General features: G+C 43.6%; 2 protein-coding genes across 2 annotated transcripts; one reads left to right on the top strand and one right to left on the bottom strand.

Annotated features, from left to right (window-relative positions):
• The first annotated feature begins 2,636 nt into the window (after positions 1-2,636).
• On the top strand, positions 2,637-14,779 carry LOC133009438 (lysine-specific demethylase RSBN1L-like). Its single transcript, XM_061076941.1, has 8 exons — positions 2,637-3,129; positions 3,474-3,656; positions 4,607-5,301; positions 10,051-10,188; positions 10,318-10,460; positions 11,506-11,673; positions 11,817-11,928; positions 12,247-14,779. Exons 1-8 carry the CDS (start codon positions 2,649-2,651, stop codon positions 13,957-13,959), a joined length of 3,633 nt encoding a protein of 1,210 aa, XP_060932924.1. The 5' UTR covers positions 2,637-2,648; the 3' UTR covers positions 13,960-14,779.
• On the bottom strand, positions 14,636-16,827 carry tmem60 (transmembrane protein 60). The gene is made up of 2 exons (XM_061076940.1): positions 16,692-16,827; positions 14,636-16,448 (listed from the first exon to the last, which is right to left on the bottom strand). The coding sequence occupies exon 2, from the start codon at positions 16,360-16,362 to the stop codon at positions 15,958-15,960; it is 405 nt and encodes a 134-aa protein (XP_060932923.1). The 5' UTR covers positions 16,363-16,448; positions 16,692-16,827; the 3' UTR covers positions 14,636-15,957.
• Positions 16,828-17,151: the final 324 nt, after the last annotated feature.

The raw sequence follows: 17,151 nt of genomic DNA, 5'->3' as shown, positions 1-17,151 counted from the left end.
TGAGTGTAAATTAATTGCTGTGAAGTTATTTGGTTTTCTCTCCTGATGTTAAATCTGGTTGGATCTGTGCTGCATAACCAGCTGTGGCTAATCATGCATAATTCACAGTGAAGAGTGGATGTGGGTGCACAGAAAGATGGGACCTCCCAGTGTGACATCTCCTTTGGTCTCTACCAACTTTACTATAAGAGGAGACTACAGGCTGGGGACGGTACTACATTATTCACAAACTTAACTAAACGTCTACGTGGTGAAGGAAAGTATTCAGATTCTTTAATTGGGTAAAAGTTCCTACATTACACTGCGGTGACAGTGGCTCAGGTGATAGAGAGAGGTTGAGCACTTACCAGAATGCCGACGGTTTGATCCCCTGTGATCAATTCTGCAATTTAGTCTTAAAAACAAAATATTCTGCCTTTTTCACAAATTTTGCAAAAATATTTTGATTTTATGTAGGATGTAAAATATTTTATTATTTCATGTAATACTGATGCAGTGATGAATAAGAAGTCTGATTTGGATTGAATTATTTTATAATGTTAGATTAATTTTGAAAAATTATATTTATTAGATCCTCTACAAACTAGTTAAAGAAACTTTACGAGTGAGTAGAAGCCACAATATTTCCCCCTGGACTCAAGTGGAAGGGAATAATTAAGTGGTTTTTAAAAAAGTGCACCATAACGTCAATTTTTCTATTCGATTACAGCACTTAAGTAAATGTATTTTCCACCAGGGCTAAAGGATGATTCACTTTGGGCCGCCTGATGTGCCGGGAACCAAAACAAATCTTTGTTATCCTCTGAACTGTGTCTTCTTATCTATAGCAACTGTTTTAGTGTCTGTGCTCAGTGTAACACTTGCCCAATAAAGTATTTGGGTCAAACGAAATAAACAAGTCTCATTTTAGCATAAGCCAATGTCAGCACTGATGAACACTGTGTACACATTAAGACTTGTACTTCAGAGGCTGCAGATTTGTGGAGCAGAGAAGCAGTTAAATGAGAGAGGACCGAGAGGTTTGACAGAACGTCACAGAGAAATGTGACTTTCCACATTCTTATAGGATTTGTTTGAATTTTCTGTCACGATAACATGTTCATTCTCGTCCAAGTATCTAAGTAGTGTGTTGTCATAGGATTTCCTTGAAATTTTAATCACATAATATTTATGGTGATATGATGACTTGTTGTGCAGTGAACTCAGCTGTCAGGCTCAGTGGGACAAAAAATATACATTTCCATCGCTATACTGCCATCTAGTGACATTGTAGGAAAGATCCCAGGATAGAGAGTCAGTCGGAGCATTTACAACTAATGAATATATTACTTTGACAAGCAGCAGGAAATTGTTAAATTTGGAAATCAGACATATTCTCACAAAACATCTGCAGATCATTTCAATGCATGTAATGCTTTACTCCGGGAAAAAACAAATGTTTGTCAATTATCTGCATCCATATACATGAAAAATTTTCAGCAAATTTTTGGAATAATAAGATTAAAGTGAGAAAAAAAATAAAAACGTATTTTTCCAGATGTGAATGAGTCCTTTAAATTCAATTGAAAAAACATTTGACTGTTTATAGCAGGTGTTTCATCTCATCAACTGGACTCCAGTGTTTTGTTTTTAACTCATTTTGAAAAGTTCTAATTTAAATAACTCGACATCTGTGACTAAATTATTTGTAGTCTCAGTTATATTCAGTCAGTCTAAGTTATACTCAGTCAGTGTAACAGTCAGTCAGTGAGTGTGTTGTGTTCAGGAAGTCAATCAGTCGGTGAGTGATAGATAGATAGATTACTTTATTCATCCCTGAAGGGAAATTAAGTCGTCATAGCAGCCGGTTTATTTGAATACAATAAAATACAATGCAATAGAATAAAATAAAAAATATTGAGGTAGAAAGAATAAAAACAGAAACACAAGATAAATAGGTAGAGAAGGTGCAGTGGCAAGATGATGGTAATAGTACTGATGATATGATGGTAATGTTATTGTTAGACAGTATATAAAAATAGTACAGTTTATAGTATATAACATAATATATATTTATATATGATAGTAATTATACCAATATAATAGCAGTATATAGTAATAATGGCAGCAGCAACAGTATATATAATAATAATAGTAAATATAATAATAATAATAATAAGTACACATGTATAAATATGTGTATATAGACTTATACATACAAAGAATATACAGAGAGTATGATATAATATGATATATGATATGATGAGTGTGTGTCAGTGTGTGTTGTGCAATGTGTCAGTGCGTGCACAGCCAGCTGCACACAGCCTGTTGTTATGCATTGTGTTGTGCAGTGTGTGTCAGAGTGTGTTGTGCAGTGTGTGTCAGTGTGTGTTGTGCAGTGTGTGTTGTGCAGTGTCAGAGTGTGCACAACCAGCTTGTTGTTATGCATTGTGTTGTGCAGTGTGTGTCAGTGTGTGTCAGTGTGTGCACAGCCAGCTTGTTGTTGTCACCCGGCTGTAAACACTCTCCTCCTCCTCCTCCTCCACTCGCCGTCCCCCGTGCGTCTGACGCAGCCTCCCCAAGCCCCGCCCCCAGGCTGGCTCTCACGCACCACTTACGTCTGACCGTAAAAAATAGAAACTTCCAAGATGGCCGAGTCCGTGGACTCCATGCATTTCGCAGCGAACAGCAAAACAAATTCCCCCAAACCCCTGCTAGCCAAGCGGCCGCCGGAGAGCCGCCCGCAGTGCTCCAGCGACATCCACCCGCCGGGCCCCAAGAAGGTCCGGGTGGAGGAGAAGGGCCTGAAGCCTCGGCGGGGGAACGGGGAGGTGTGCGCAGGGGACAAGCACAACGGGAAGCAGAGTTGTGGGAGCCCAGCGAAATGGAGTTTCGGCCCGGCCAAGGCGAGCCACTCCGCCGCCGCCGCGGGGACAGCGGGGCCGGCCACCCCCGCCAGGAAGATCTTCAAAATCAGCAACTTCCTGGCGGTGCCCGTGAAGGTGAAGAAGGCGAAAGAGAAGCGGCACCGGGAGAAGGAGAAGGAGAGGGAGGGCGACGAGGAGGAGGAGGAGGCGGCTGCGGAGCGACTGAGCCCGGCTGGCGGCCATACAAAGACCGAGAACGGCGACGGGAAGCTGCTCCAGAGAGGTAGGTTCCCCCGGAGCGGAGCCCGGAGTCTGATCAACACCTCATGGGAGGAAACACTGCGATGGAAGCGTGAAGTGAATATTACATAAGTCTCCGAGCCACAGGCCCCAGTGTTTATTAGGCCCAGATGGAGGGTTTTCTACACGTGGAAATGTTTTCTCTCCTCACCGATATTCAAGATTCAAGAGTTTATTATCAGATGCACAACAATAACATGAAGCTGGCAATGCAATGCTTGAGTCACAGGTTATCTGCTAGCAATAGTCAAGTAATTACAACCAAAAAATAAAATACAAATTAAATGTGTCTCCGCATGGATGTGAAAGTGTTTCGTGTCCCCGCAGATCACCGAGTGAAGGAGAAGGACAGAGACACGAAGGAGAAGGACAGAGACACGAAGGAGAAGGACAGGGACACGAAGGAGAAGGACAGGGACACGAAGAAGAGTAAAGAGTGGAAACATCACAAAGTGCCTCCTGCACAGGACATCCCCCGGGAGAACGGAGAGGGGGCTTCTCCACAGAAAGGTCAGTTCTTCCTCACTGTTCCTGGATGACTTTGAATTGTGTGTGATTACTTTTATCACTTTGCTGTGTTGGACACACACAGTGAACAAGGGTTCTTCTAAACAGCACCACACTGGGATCTGTGGAGGAAAGTGTGTCTTTATATTAGTACACAACAAATTAAATGAGTGCAACAGGATTAAATATCTAATTCAAACATTCAATCTGAATTTTAAACTGAAAACCAGAAACACTAGACACATTAATTTAGTTTGTTAAAATGTAACCTGGTGGAACACATTTCCTTACTCGTGCTCAAAGTTTTTCAAAGTTCTGATGTAACCACAAGTTGCTTTAAATCTTCACCTCAGCAGAGCTGTTTGCAGACACGCACTGAACTCCGGGTAATCTCCTGAAACTTTCCAAAGGTTCTGTGTGTGTGTGTGTGACAAGGCAAATGTCCAAGTCAGGCCTTTTCTTTTCTGGCTATTGTCCGAGTCAGGCCATGTGAGAATACAGCAGGAGATTATCCAGAGGATTCGCTGTGAGCGAGTGGCCGTTTGACGACAGACGCATATTTAGAAATCCCTAAAGAACACAAGGAAGAGGAGTCGTAGAAGACACAGAGGAAGATGTCAGCTTGGAGAGATAACGTGGTTTGAGAGCTTGTGGTGATAAGAGCGGTGACAATGTTCAGTAAACAGAAACAAGTGATCTCTTCAGCGGGTTTTAAACATCACGTCCTGACTCCTGCTCCTCACCCGAGAGCTCAGGAGATTTTCCTGTTGTTGTGAATGTGTCTGACTCGTAAAAGCTCCTGCTAAATTGTTATATGTGAAAAGAAAAAGTCGGGAACAAATTGTCCAGACATTTCCCAAAGTTCGTGTCTGCAAACAGCTCCACATATTGTAAGGTTTAAAAGCTGAACCTGAAGTGTAAACGATTTCTTACTCTCTCTCTCTCTCTCTCAGAGCCTGAGGAGAAGCCCAACGCTGCTTCCGAGGAGGACCTCCTGCTGAAGAAACTCAAGAAGAAGAAGAAAAAGAAGCACAAAGACGGCGAGCGGGGGAAGGAGCGCTACAGCCGACCCAAGATGTACCACCGCTCGTGCCAGACGGTTTGTTCGGGGGTGTCTCTGGCTCTGCCCGAGTTCCTCAGTCGAATCAACGGGAACAACAACAACAGCAGCAGCAGCGACGGCAGCAGCGGCCTCCTCCACGCCACCGCTGCTCCTCAGCAACACCACCAGGACCCCGCCGCTACCTCCGCCTCCATCTCCACCATGGTCAGGGACCGGCTGGGCTACAACTCGCCGCTCCACTGCACGCCGGCGCCGGGCCTGTCCGGCCTGGAGTTCAGTCGCCTGATCCAAGTGGAGCAGCAGGCCAACGGGGGGGCGTCTGTGGCGCACGCCTACAGCGAGCAGCTCGGCGCCCTGTCCCCGGCCGAGATGCAGCGCTTCGCTCAGGAGTTTGTGACCCTGTCGTTCAGCGAGGACGAGGGCCAGGCCGCCTCCTTCGTGATGGGGATCATCCACGGAGCGGCGTCCTACCTCCCCGACTTCCTGGACTACTTCTCCTACAAGTTCCCCAACGCGCCGGTGAAGATGGAGGTGCTCGGCAAGAAGGACATAGAGACGACGACCATGCTCAACTTCCACTCTCAGGTGAGACGGTTGTTTTGTGTTGAACGGGGGGGGGTGTGTGTGTGAGAAGGTGCAGGAATGTGCACTTTGTGTCTGTGAAGTGTCAGATTGTAGGTATGAGCAGCAAAGATTCACCTGTTACACACTGAAACAACACTTCAACCCTTTCAGGTCCTTTGTGCGACGGTATTGTTGTTTGTGTTTGGAGCTGTAAGGGTGTGTGAGGCGTCTTCTGTTGTCACTTGTAATTGGTCTCTTGAAAAACTCCTGCTTGTGAGTTCTCTGTATTGATCGTTAGAGTTGTGCGTTCACGTCAGAATAAGAAGGAAGAGCTGAAGTAACTTCAGTTATAGATGAGTTCTTAACTGTTATTGTACGCTTTGTAAAAGGGACAACAGCTGGGTCTGCATGTGGGACTGTTCTGTTGTAGTCTCGGTTTGACGTTTCCTGTTTCTCAAATTTACATATTTAGAAGTTTCTCTGTAAAGAAAAAAAACCCTTTCTGGGTGTAACTACACTTTTTGCTGTATCTCGTATTTGCGGAAAAATATTATATGCAAAATGCTGCCTCTGACTCCACACGCCCCTCAGCTGCTCACCTGCAGCTCTGACTCTCACCATCGAGCACACAAACCTCACTTTGTTTTTAGTTTTCTTAAGCTACTGTACGTGAAAACTTGGAAAAATAGGCACTAAGGGCTGAATACATCCTACGCCTGTAAGACCAATTCGTCATTGTTATCAGAAATCCCCCCAGTTACCTTCACAGAGGAAGTTGCTTTCCTCTGCATTTGTTTATTTGTCCGTCAGTTATTATGATTACTAAAACTACTGGACAGATTTCCATGAAACTTAGTGGAAGGATGTGTTATGGGTCAAAGAAGAACTCATAAAATATTGGTGCTGATCCAGATCAGGGGGCAGATCCGGAATTTTTCCCCATCTTTCTTTAACATAGCGAGACAGGACATTTTGCAACATTTTCTTTGATTTCTCAGAGAACAGTTAATGGATCTTGTCAGGGACGTTAAAAATTAAATTCGGTTTAGATCCAAATAAAAATCTCGATCTAGTGAATTAAAATCTGTTTTCATAAGGGTACTGAGAGGTATGTGCTCCACTGAGTGCCATTCTAGTTAATATTTGATTCACTGTTTGTTTCCATATTAGTAGTAAAGTGTTAACCATTTGCACGTGTGTTAGAAATACATTAACATCAACTCTAATAATGAGGCATGAATAGCTGAAGAATAACCAGGAGGGTTTGTTCAGGAAGAGCAGACATCTTTTAATATCTGTTACAAGTGGCTGCATCCTGTTAGATGTGAGTAAGAAACTTGATTCACCGTAGACAGCTCTTTGTTAAATTAAAGATTGAAATTTTAAAACGTGTTTAAAACTTTTGTCAGTCCTACACCTGAATCTCAGCCTGTACATCACTTGAACATGTTTTTCAAAATTTGAAAGAATCAATTTAGGTCAGGCACACCTAAAATTGTTCATTCCAAGGACCCGTCACCGTGAGGAAAACTTGTCCAAGGTCTCTCTCTCGATCGCACTGATACTCCATGAGCTCTGTAATCGGATCTGCTTCAGCTCGTCTGGCACCAGGATTTTCCTCCACTACCAACATGAGGCAGATGATGCATTTGATCCTGTTACTATACAAAGACCAACCCGATCCGGCTGTCAGTTTATTTTCTTGATTTTAGCCAGTTTGTATTAAACGTCAGTTGATTATAAGGAGGGTGGACTTGTATTTTTCCGCCAGCAAACAATGATGGTGAAGCAGCGCTGCCGAGTGATCCTCGACTGAAGTGACTGATTGATTCATGGCCGTGTTTAAACCTGGTTTGTCTGAATCACAGACTTCAAACTCGCACTTCGTTCACATGCAGGAGTGATGGATAGAGTGGAACACATATACAAACATACAGTCTAGTTTTATCTGAGGCTTCGTCTCTGTCCAGATGTTATTCGCTCCGGATCAGGAACCTTTTCCCTCCATACTAACACATGTGAAAGTGCATATCACATGACCATATACGTACACTGGGCATGCGTGTGTCCGTGCAAACAGGAAGCAGCTTTCTCTGCAGTTAGATGCAGAAAAACTACTACGGAGGAACAGATGTTATGAAATTTTCAACAATTTATTTTTCCCTGGACGGAAAGTGAGTCGTTCTCCATGTTGCCCGTTGTTCAATTGTGGTTAATTGAGACCCAATCAGAAAATGAATGTGGATGTCTATGTCTCCATTTCTACCTATTCCAGACTAAAATGTAATCGTGGAGTTTTTAAATTTGAAATAGGGTCAGAAGTGTTTCCTAAATCCTCTTTTGAGGGTTGTGAGAAACTCTGGAGCAATGTGGACACCAGAAACAAACGGAGAAAAAGAAAAGCATTTAAAAACTTAAACATATTTGTATGAGTGTTTTCCTCCAGGCTGTGGCCCACACAATGGCTGTTTACCTTTTTGCAACCTGTTTACCTTTTTTTAAATAATTTTCAGTGACATAATTGTTGACATAGTACACTAGTGACATGGCCGCTTGATCAATACTCCTTTGTCCTAAAACAGTCCTGGAGTATGTTTAATCCATAGTTATGCAATTTCTCTTCTGGAGAATGAATCCCTTTTTCACACCAAATTAAAGATTATGTATTATGCGTTTAACCATCAATAGTTTTCAATGTAAGGAGGATATTGTAGATTAATGTGTGTGGCTGTCAGTTCATGTGAGTCCGTCTGTTGAAACCATCGGCCCTCCTCATTAACAGGCGAGGTGGCTTACAGCTCGGATGTTCAGTGATATAAACGTGACACCCGGGTGCACACAGCAACTTTCACCGTCCTCCTGCACTGTGACGTCTTTGCGAGCACACACACACACACACACACTGTAAACACACCTGTCTCCTGTGACGCCGGCTACGCCCGAATTATAAGAGTTTGAGTTACACATTGCACGGCACAATCATGCAAACATTGCTTTACTGACTAACAAGCTAAATTTGTTTTGGTCTGAGATGCTGGTGCAGGAAGTGAATCTTGTGTATATGTATGACCTTTTAAGTCAAAAGGGCTGGTGTCTGCAGAGGGTAAGATAAAGTGTTGGTCTGGTCAATCCTCTGGAACTTACAGATTTGAGAGTAGATGAATATGAATTGATTTTAAAGTGCAAACTTAAATTCGCCTGTAAAAATGTATCTTCCTTCTAGACTTTTTGTGGTTATTTGACATATGATGTAATTTTAGACTGGAGATTTTGAGAATGACTCTGCATGAGTAAGACTCTCATTCGTGTTTTTTCTCACATCGGTTTAAGTGAAGTAAACACGTCCAGGACCAGATCATTATCTGCTTTCGTTATCTGTAATTGTCAAAAACACCAAACTCCTGTTTCCTCTGTGGTTTCACATCTCACCTATTTGCACTGTGGTGAAGCCATTAACACAGATCACACAATCTCTCCTATTTGTTATTTTCTGCTTGTTATCTTATTTCCTTTTTATTGAGTAACACTGATAGTTTTGTTGATAGTAACATAGAAATGATTTTCATGCATTGTGATTTATGTCACAGCAACTGGTACCGCGTCTTTTTACATATGAGGGACTTTGCTATTTTGCTGTGTCTGTATATAAAGCACTGTGCAGCTTTGGATATCTGAAGCGAAGGGCTCATTGAAAGCAGTCAATCAGAAGAATAACAACAATACATTTATACACTGTCAGTGGCGCTGATCTCATTGTAACATTTCCTCAGAAAATCGTCAGAATCAGAACATAAAAAGCAAGTTAAACCCACTGTGCTGGGAGTCAAGTTAAATGACCAGAGCCTACTTACTGTTATATATCACATAAAAAGTGTATTATAAAAGCATATATCTGATAATATAACAAAAAACTGAATCATTTACAGTTTGTTAAGACAGATGTTCATACAGGGCTGTTGTAAAAGATGCATAGACATAGCTCTATTCGACCATTGAGTGTATGTTGTTTATAAATACATGTATCATGTTCCTAGTTACTCTAATATGTTTTGCATTTAAGTAGTATTTTTGTTTTTCTAAAGATTTTTTGTCTTTATCCACACACGCATACAGAAAAGGTACCTCCTGCAGTTTATTACAATGGAGTAACAAAATGCATCAAACTGAAGAATCCATATGATCATAGAAGTTAATTCTGAGACCTATTATATGCTGAGGTTTTCCTGGACTTCATGAACTTATTTATTTAGCTGAGCCCATTATGTTTGTTCATCCTGTTTCCTAGATTTAATAATATAATCCACAGAGCTTTTTATTTTTACTAATTTCTCTGCAGGACTGTCTTTCTGTCATCAGTGTTTCAAACTTTCTGAACCAGTTGTACATTGTAAAACATTGGGGAAAAAACTCTTACAGCTTATTAAATCAACACTGGTATTGGCTGATAGAACAGGGATCAGTGCTGATACATTTTATCCAAATGAGAAGTCAGGCTGGGTTATTCCTACAGAAACTGAACAGTCATTGGAATCAATAACGAATCGAGCTGATTAGAGTCAATAATGGTATTTGTATCAATAAAATGTCATCAATTCTCATCCCTGTATTGACCACGGTTGCCTGAGTAGTTGACCATAAAGGCGAATATGGTTTAAAACATTTTCAGCTGGCAGTAGACTACATGTGTTTATAGTGTTAGATTTATAGTAAGATTTATTGATGCCTGGGGGTGAGAGTCTGATCTGTTTCCGCTGTGTTCTCCTGCTGCAGGTGAAGCGGACCTACTCCCAGGGAACATACCGGGCCGGGGCCATGCGGCAGGTCAGTCTGGTCGGAGCTGTGGATGAGGAGGTCGGAGACTACTTCCCAGAGTTCATCAACATGCTAGAAGAATCTCCCTTCCTGGAGGTCAGTGTTTTTGTGATGTTTGTTTATGTACACGCAGCTAGAGGACGTGTGAACATCTGTCTTTCTTTTCCATGTGTATGGCTGCGAGTCATTATGAAACTGGAAGTTTCTCACCCTGTGTTTTCGCAGCGGACTCTGCCCTGGGGAACATTCTCCAGTCTGCGGCTGCAGAGCCCCACTGAGAGCGACGACGGCCCCATCATGTGGGTCCGACCCGGGGAACAGATGATCCCTTTGGCAGACATGCCGAAGTCGCCCTTCAAAAGGAAAAGGTGTGTGGAGATTAGGGTTGCAAAATTCCGGGAATATTCAAAGTTGGAAACTTTCCATGGGAACTAACGGGAATAAACGGGAAATGTTGTAGGTAATTTATACTAACTCTATTTACCTTGTCATATACAGACATAAATATAAACATTTTGTTGTGTCATAGGCTGATTTGAGCCCTGAGGAAACTTTGGGCACTTGACTTTATGCTTCTGCATCGTTGTGTCATTCTTAACATAGGTCTTAGCACAGTATTTGCAAATGTACACAACCTTTCCTTCTACATTGGATGGGGTGAAATGCCTCCACACATGAGATAGTGCACGTGGCATTGTTCTGTAGATAAGATGAGAAAAATGTTTGTAAATAACACAAATGCAATGCCAGAGATATAAATAGTTAGCCAAACAATTGGAATCGTCTGTAAACATATTTTACAATTGATGGATAAATGAATGGAAATAGGGTAGATGAACAATCCTCAATCTGCATGCTAATATATTTCCCCCAGTAATATCATCAAAACTTACCTGACTAGTCCTGCACACTACAGCAGGCCTCAACAGCCCTGCTGTAGAGTGCAGGATGCTGGGAGATATCTGTGCATGTGATGGAAGAATGCACAGTGGAGGGTTGAAACTCAACGTGCAGCGTGTGCTGCATTCCATACATTTTTAAAATAGAGTTTTGAATGATGTTTTTATTGCTCAGCATTTAATTTGCGTAGTTTTATTTTTTTCAAAATTCCCGAGCTAAACTTCCCATGGAAAGTTTCCGGAAAGTTTCCGGAAATTTACCGGAAACTTTCCGCCCCTTGGCAACCCTAGTGGAGATACTGAGTCTGTAAATGTTTACCAGTGCACAGGTGGCCTCCTCTCACTATCGTCCTCATTTGTGAAAGTGGAAAAATGAGCTTCAAGTAGAGTTGGAATAGCAAAGCCACATTTATCATTAACTATTTTTGCCTGGTCACGTACCTGCACATGCAATGTACAGGTACGTAGACGTGCCATGAAGATGTCCTGACAGTTGTTAATGAATGTTTTTCAGGTCCACCAATGAGATAAAGAACCTGCAGTATCTACCCAGAGCCAGTGAGCCCCGGGAGATGCTGTTCGAGGATCGTACCAGAGCGCACGCGGATCACATTGGTCAAGGGTTTGAGAGACAGACGACTGCAGCTGTAGGAGTGCTGAAGGCTGTGCGCTGCGGAGAGGAGTGAGTCCACAGTGCAGAAATACTTTGCATCTAGGGATGGTTTAAAACACTAATAACACTGTAATGTAACAACATCTATGAGAAAAGTTGGTGCCGCCGGTTATTTATTGTGTTCAGATTTAACTCTAATCTTCGCCTCACAGGACTGACATCCCTTCCCGGATCACCAAAGATGTTGTGTGTTTCCACGCTGGAGATTTCCCAGAAGTGGTCATGAGGCTGCAGCTGGATCTCCATGAACCCCCGCTGTCTCAGGTGGGTCAGGGTTATTAATCATGTCAGTTGGATGTGCAGCAGATATAAGCAGATGCTTGTCAGACATCCTTTAAAGCTTCACTTACAAGTGAACACTACACATTACTCTTTTGGTAAAGAGTAAAATCAAAGTGCTGCGTCTTTCAGTGCAAAATAGAAAACCCTGAGCTTTTCATTGATTTATGGCATGCCCCATTGTCTCTTGATAATCAATTTATATCTGAAGAAGTCCCCAGTGTTATTCTGTTAGCTTGTCGAGTGCATCAGTTGATCTTGTATGGTGGAATTGCTGAATGACGTGTCTTCCTGTCTCTCCAGTGTGTACAGTGGATTGATGACGCCAAGCTGAACCAGCTCCGGAGGGAGGGGATCCGATACGCCCGCATCCAACTTTACCACGATGACATCTACTTCATCCCCAGAGGAGTCGTCCACCAGTTCAAGACAGTGTCTGCTGTCTGCAGCTTGGCCTGGCATATCCGACTCAAACAGTATCACCAACACGAAGTGAAGGAGGAAGAGGTGAAGAATGAAGAGAAGCGGGCACATAGGGAAATCACGCTTCATATGGAGGAGAATGAGGAGGAGGAAAGCGAGGAGGAAGACGAGGACGACGAGGAGGTGGAAGAGAAGGAGTGTGACCCTGCTGTAAAGGCGGTGATCAAGCTGGAGCCAGAGTTCATCGAAGGAGGGGAGAGGCCACCCTCACATATGCCACGACAGATTTTCAAGGAGGAAGAGAAGGAGAACAGCGCCGAGATGAAGGAGCTGGCAACGACACAGTCTGTTCACTTTGTAAAGAAGGAGAGAGACGAAGGTGTTCTCACTCATACACTAATGGAGCCTAAAGCTGAGGAAGATGAGAAAGAGGTGGGGAAGGGAGGGGAGGATTGTAGTGCAGACACATGCCAGACACCACAGAAAGGCCATGAGGGTGGAGTGGACAGTACACCTTTAAAATCACTACAGCAAATTAGGAAGGAGAACAATGTGGAGGAAGAGAGGCAGCAGAAGACGACTCTGCCAGGTCAAAGTCTAAAAGAGAAAACTAAAGATATTATAACGACCACTAACAACACACCGATCAAAAAGGAGAAAGTAAAACGAGAGAGAGATGAGAAGGAAAGGCCTAAAGAGAAGGAGAAGAAGGATAAGGATAGAAGTAAAGAGAAGGAGAGGGATAAAAAGGACAGGCCGAAAGACAAGGATAGAGAGAGGGACAGGATGAGAGAGCATGAGAAAGTGAAGGCCGAGGCGGGAAGAGAGGGAAACCCATCGACACCGCTTGTGCCACAGATGAGGAAAAAGGAGGATGAGGAGCGGACAAGAGAGGGCAGCAAAGCCTCTCAAACTTCCCTGCATGCTCAGAAAGAGGAGAAGTGGGCCAAGGAGTGGGACTCGAAGACGCAGGGCCATGTCAGGAGAGAGAAGGAGCACGAGAAAGACAGGGGGGGTGCACACGCGGCATCTCACACGAGGCCCGACCGAGAGGAGGCTCGAGACGCCTGCTCGCACAAACACAAGTCTTCACACGGGAAGAAGGAGAAGAGCGGGCACAGGGAGGGCAAGGAGAGCAACACGTCGAGTACGCCGGCGAAGTCGGGGAGAGAAGACGGGAAGACGGGCCCCCCCAAACCTGCCAACATTCAGGTTAAGAAAGAAGGAAAGAAGGATAAAGACGTCGGCGGTAAGGACGAGAGGAAGAAATCCTCTGGTCCGACACCGCCGGAACACAAACCACGGACACTCATCACCTTTGACCTCTTTAAGCCGATGGATGCTCACCAAACTTTCGCCCTTTCCTTCACAGACAGTCGGCCTAAGGCGCACCACCACAGTGACTCTCGGGGCTCTTCCTCTAAGCCGGGATCTGACAGTCGGACACTTGTGCCCTCTAAAGGAGCCAGAGTAAAGGACTCGGTGCAGGGGAAACAGGCCACGCCCCTTCAGGACACTCGACCCCAGCAGCACTTGTTAAAACATCCCCTGAAAACACACACGCCCCAAACAGAGAAAGACTTCTTGCTATGAATGTCTCGGTGTCTAGTATTCTATTTTTACTGTGCAACGTATGCTGCGGCTTTGTTAAAATATTTGCAACTGTATCCTTCCTTTAGACACGGACTGGTCTTTCTAATTTGTAATTAGACGAGCAGGTGCATTCCATTTCTTTGCTGACACGGCCACATTTCTCCGGTAGCGAAACGTGGATGCACCCCCCCCCCCCCCAAGTATTTTAACAGTGCCTAAGAATGTAAGCTAAGTAGCTCACTTCACGTTTGTTAGCGAATGTATGTAGGCTCTATACAAAATGTAATGTGACCCGTGTGTCAGTGCCTGTGCACTACTTAGCTTCGCTCTTAAAGCACCGATTTTAGGTACTGGACTAGCCAATCTGAAAACAACCATTCTCACTCCCTGCTGTAGGAATCGTGTGTGTTCACCGGTTGAGAACGAACGCCAGCGAGTCACAGATCTCCTGAAATCCTCTCTGCCGTGTTACTTTAGACGATGGAGTTTGTTGTTTCTAACACTCCGAAAGCGGAGGAGGAGGTTGTTTTCAGACTGGACTCTGACTCACACAGGGCTGTAAATGATACTGTATGTACCAAAACTGTACAGTATAGATGTTATTAGCACCTATGTGAGAAAATGTATACAGAAATTGCATATATTTTTTGTAAAACAAGTTTTATTTTCCATAGAACTTATTTATATTATTTACTGTCTGTTTTTATTTGAAACCAATGTATGTGAAAATTTTGTTGTAAATACATTTTATTTCCTAAGATAAGACTTGGTAGTGTGATTTATACTCTGATCAGAACCTCTCAATAAATGGTTCAAAATATGGATGTGGTCGATGTTAATGTCTCTCCTGCCTTTCACATCCTCCAGGTTTCAACAACAGGTTTGGAAACATGGCTCTGTCATTCCACTTCTCCCTCACATGTTAGGATATCTGTAGAAATTCCCATCAGCCTCATAGGAACTTTGAGTTAAATGCTAGGGTAGGTGCTAGTCTTCTAAATGAGATCATGTTGGAATAAACCATCATCTCATTCGAAAAGCTCATGTTTCACCAATAAAAGGCCGACCACAGCTAAACAGCCGAGATGGAACTGGATCTACCTGTTGTAACTCGCCTTCGACAAGTGCCGGCCAGATTAACGCATTATAACTGACAAAGGATGAATTGAAACTCAAGCTTGACAGTTAAAACTCAGCATTGGCCTTACAGCCATCAGAAATTGTATTACATGTATTACAGAATTATATTTTGCATTCACAAGGATGTAAACTACAATTCTTTATCCGCACAGTGCAAAGGACTTATTCATTTATCCAGAGAATGTTCCGGATTACATTCAAACTGAATAGTTTCAGTGGCTGAGGGACATTCTGGGATGTACTGACAAATTCATCACATGTGGAAGTTGTGAGATTTCTAACTGCTTTACAGAAATACACAAAGATGCAACAGTGACTCCATAGACAGCAACATATATGATGGTTCAGTGGTACACAGTGCATGCTACTGCAGAGAGTCATTTCATACCGTCAACGTGGCACCAGTATAACATGGACACAGCAGACAAGGCTGTAGTTGTGTGTCCATACAGTATGTGTGCGCCCTCCCCCCAAAAAAGTGAAGAGGTGAATTGTAGAGCAACATTTAGTGTCACAAAGAACCGGTGCACACACGTGAACGTCAAACCAACGTCCCGCTCTGCGTTTATCGGATTTAAAACCTGTGAACCAGTGTGAATAACTCTTTGGAGCCTCTTGAGTTTGGAACCTGCTGTAACTTGCTGAGCTTGAGGCAGAAACATCAAATTTCATAATGACATTGACAAATAGACAGCTTCTAAAGTGGATCGTTCATGTCGGCCTGAAACACAATGCGCTTCATAAGGTCTGCGTCAGCTCTGATTCCAATCCAGCGGATCAGATTGCATCCATAGCTCGAGAAGCCTGAGAGTAAAAAGTCTGTCATGTTCAAAATCAAGTATTGTAGGCTCCTCTGATTCAGTCCCTCCTGTAGTGGAAAACACTGTGTCCCAGCTCCACCAGCGCCCCCCCCAGCAGCACCCACAGAGGGACACACACCACGCTGACCCACATGTCCGCCAGCCGCTCCAGGTGGGAGCACAGTGTCAGGCAGAAGGCCAGCTTCAGCAGCAGGGCCGTCAGGTACCACAGCCGCTTCTTCAGGCTCTGCTCGCCGTCTCGGGGGTCAAAGTCGGGCTTGCAGCGTCCGGCCATCTTCACGATCAGCATGAGGATGAGGATGGTGTCAAAGGTCCAGATGGGGAGGAAGATCAGGAACCAGTTCCAGTGGATCTTGGAGTCCAGCTTGAGGACCAGCATGATGAGGAAGATGAGGGCGAAGATCCAGGAGAGGAGCACCCGCTGGGCCAGGGACATCTTCATCGGCAGAGGACTGGCAGGGAGCCAGTGTCACCCACCACCAGGAGAGACTGGGGAGAGGAGGGAGGACCACAGCCAAGGTGACACACCTGAAAACACACAACACACACACAGACACACACACAGACACACACATGAAACTGATGGACGTGAGGATCACATGAGGAACAGAAGACAAGACTCACATCTGGTCTTACGTCAACAACACCACCTCTAGTGTTTATGTTCTTCACTTAGCATTAGTCCAGGGCTGAGGCTACTATCTGTTAGCAGCTAGCTTAGCTTCAACTAACTACGAAAACCGGATAAAGACACAATTTAAAGAGTCTCACCTCGATCACCAGGACGGTCAACGTGTTCTCCTTCAGCCGAAGTTTAAAAAACTACTTCTACGACAGAGAGAGCAGCGTCAGCACCGGAAAAAACAAACGATGCGAGAACACAGCAGTTAGCTTGAGCTACAGCTACCGACACATTTCCGTTTGGTGTCTTCAAAATAAAAGCACGCTTATAAATCAATGGTATTTAATTTTTGAAAGGTTACTGCAAAACAAAAGCAGTGTGATCTCGTTTACAAACTTTGTGGAGATTCATATTTATTATATTGATAATTATAACGATAATATTAGTAATAATAACAACAACAATGATAATGAGGCTGTTAACAATAATAATGATAATCATAATTGTTATCTTATTATTATTATAACTACAAAAGCAAGTAGTGGTTATTTTTAACTTTCCAAAGTTACGTGATAGAAAAAGTTCTGTATATAGAAGTACTTTGTGAAA

Source organism: Limanda limanda, chromosome 8 (assembly GCF_963576545.1).
Source record: "Limanda limanda chromosome 8, fLimLim1.1, whole genome shotgun sequence".
Taxonomy (NCBI): Eukaryota; Metazoa; Chordata; class Actinopteri; order Pleuronectiformes; family Pleuronectidae; genus Limanda; species Limanda limanda.
Note: the sequence above shows the minus strand (reverse complement) of the source record. Positions and strands in the feature narration are given on the sequence as shown.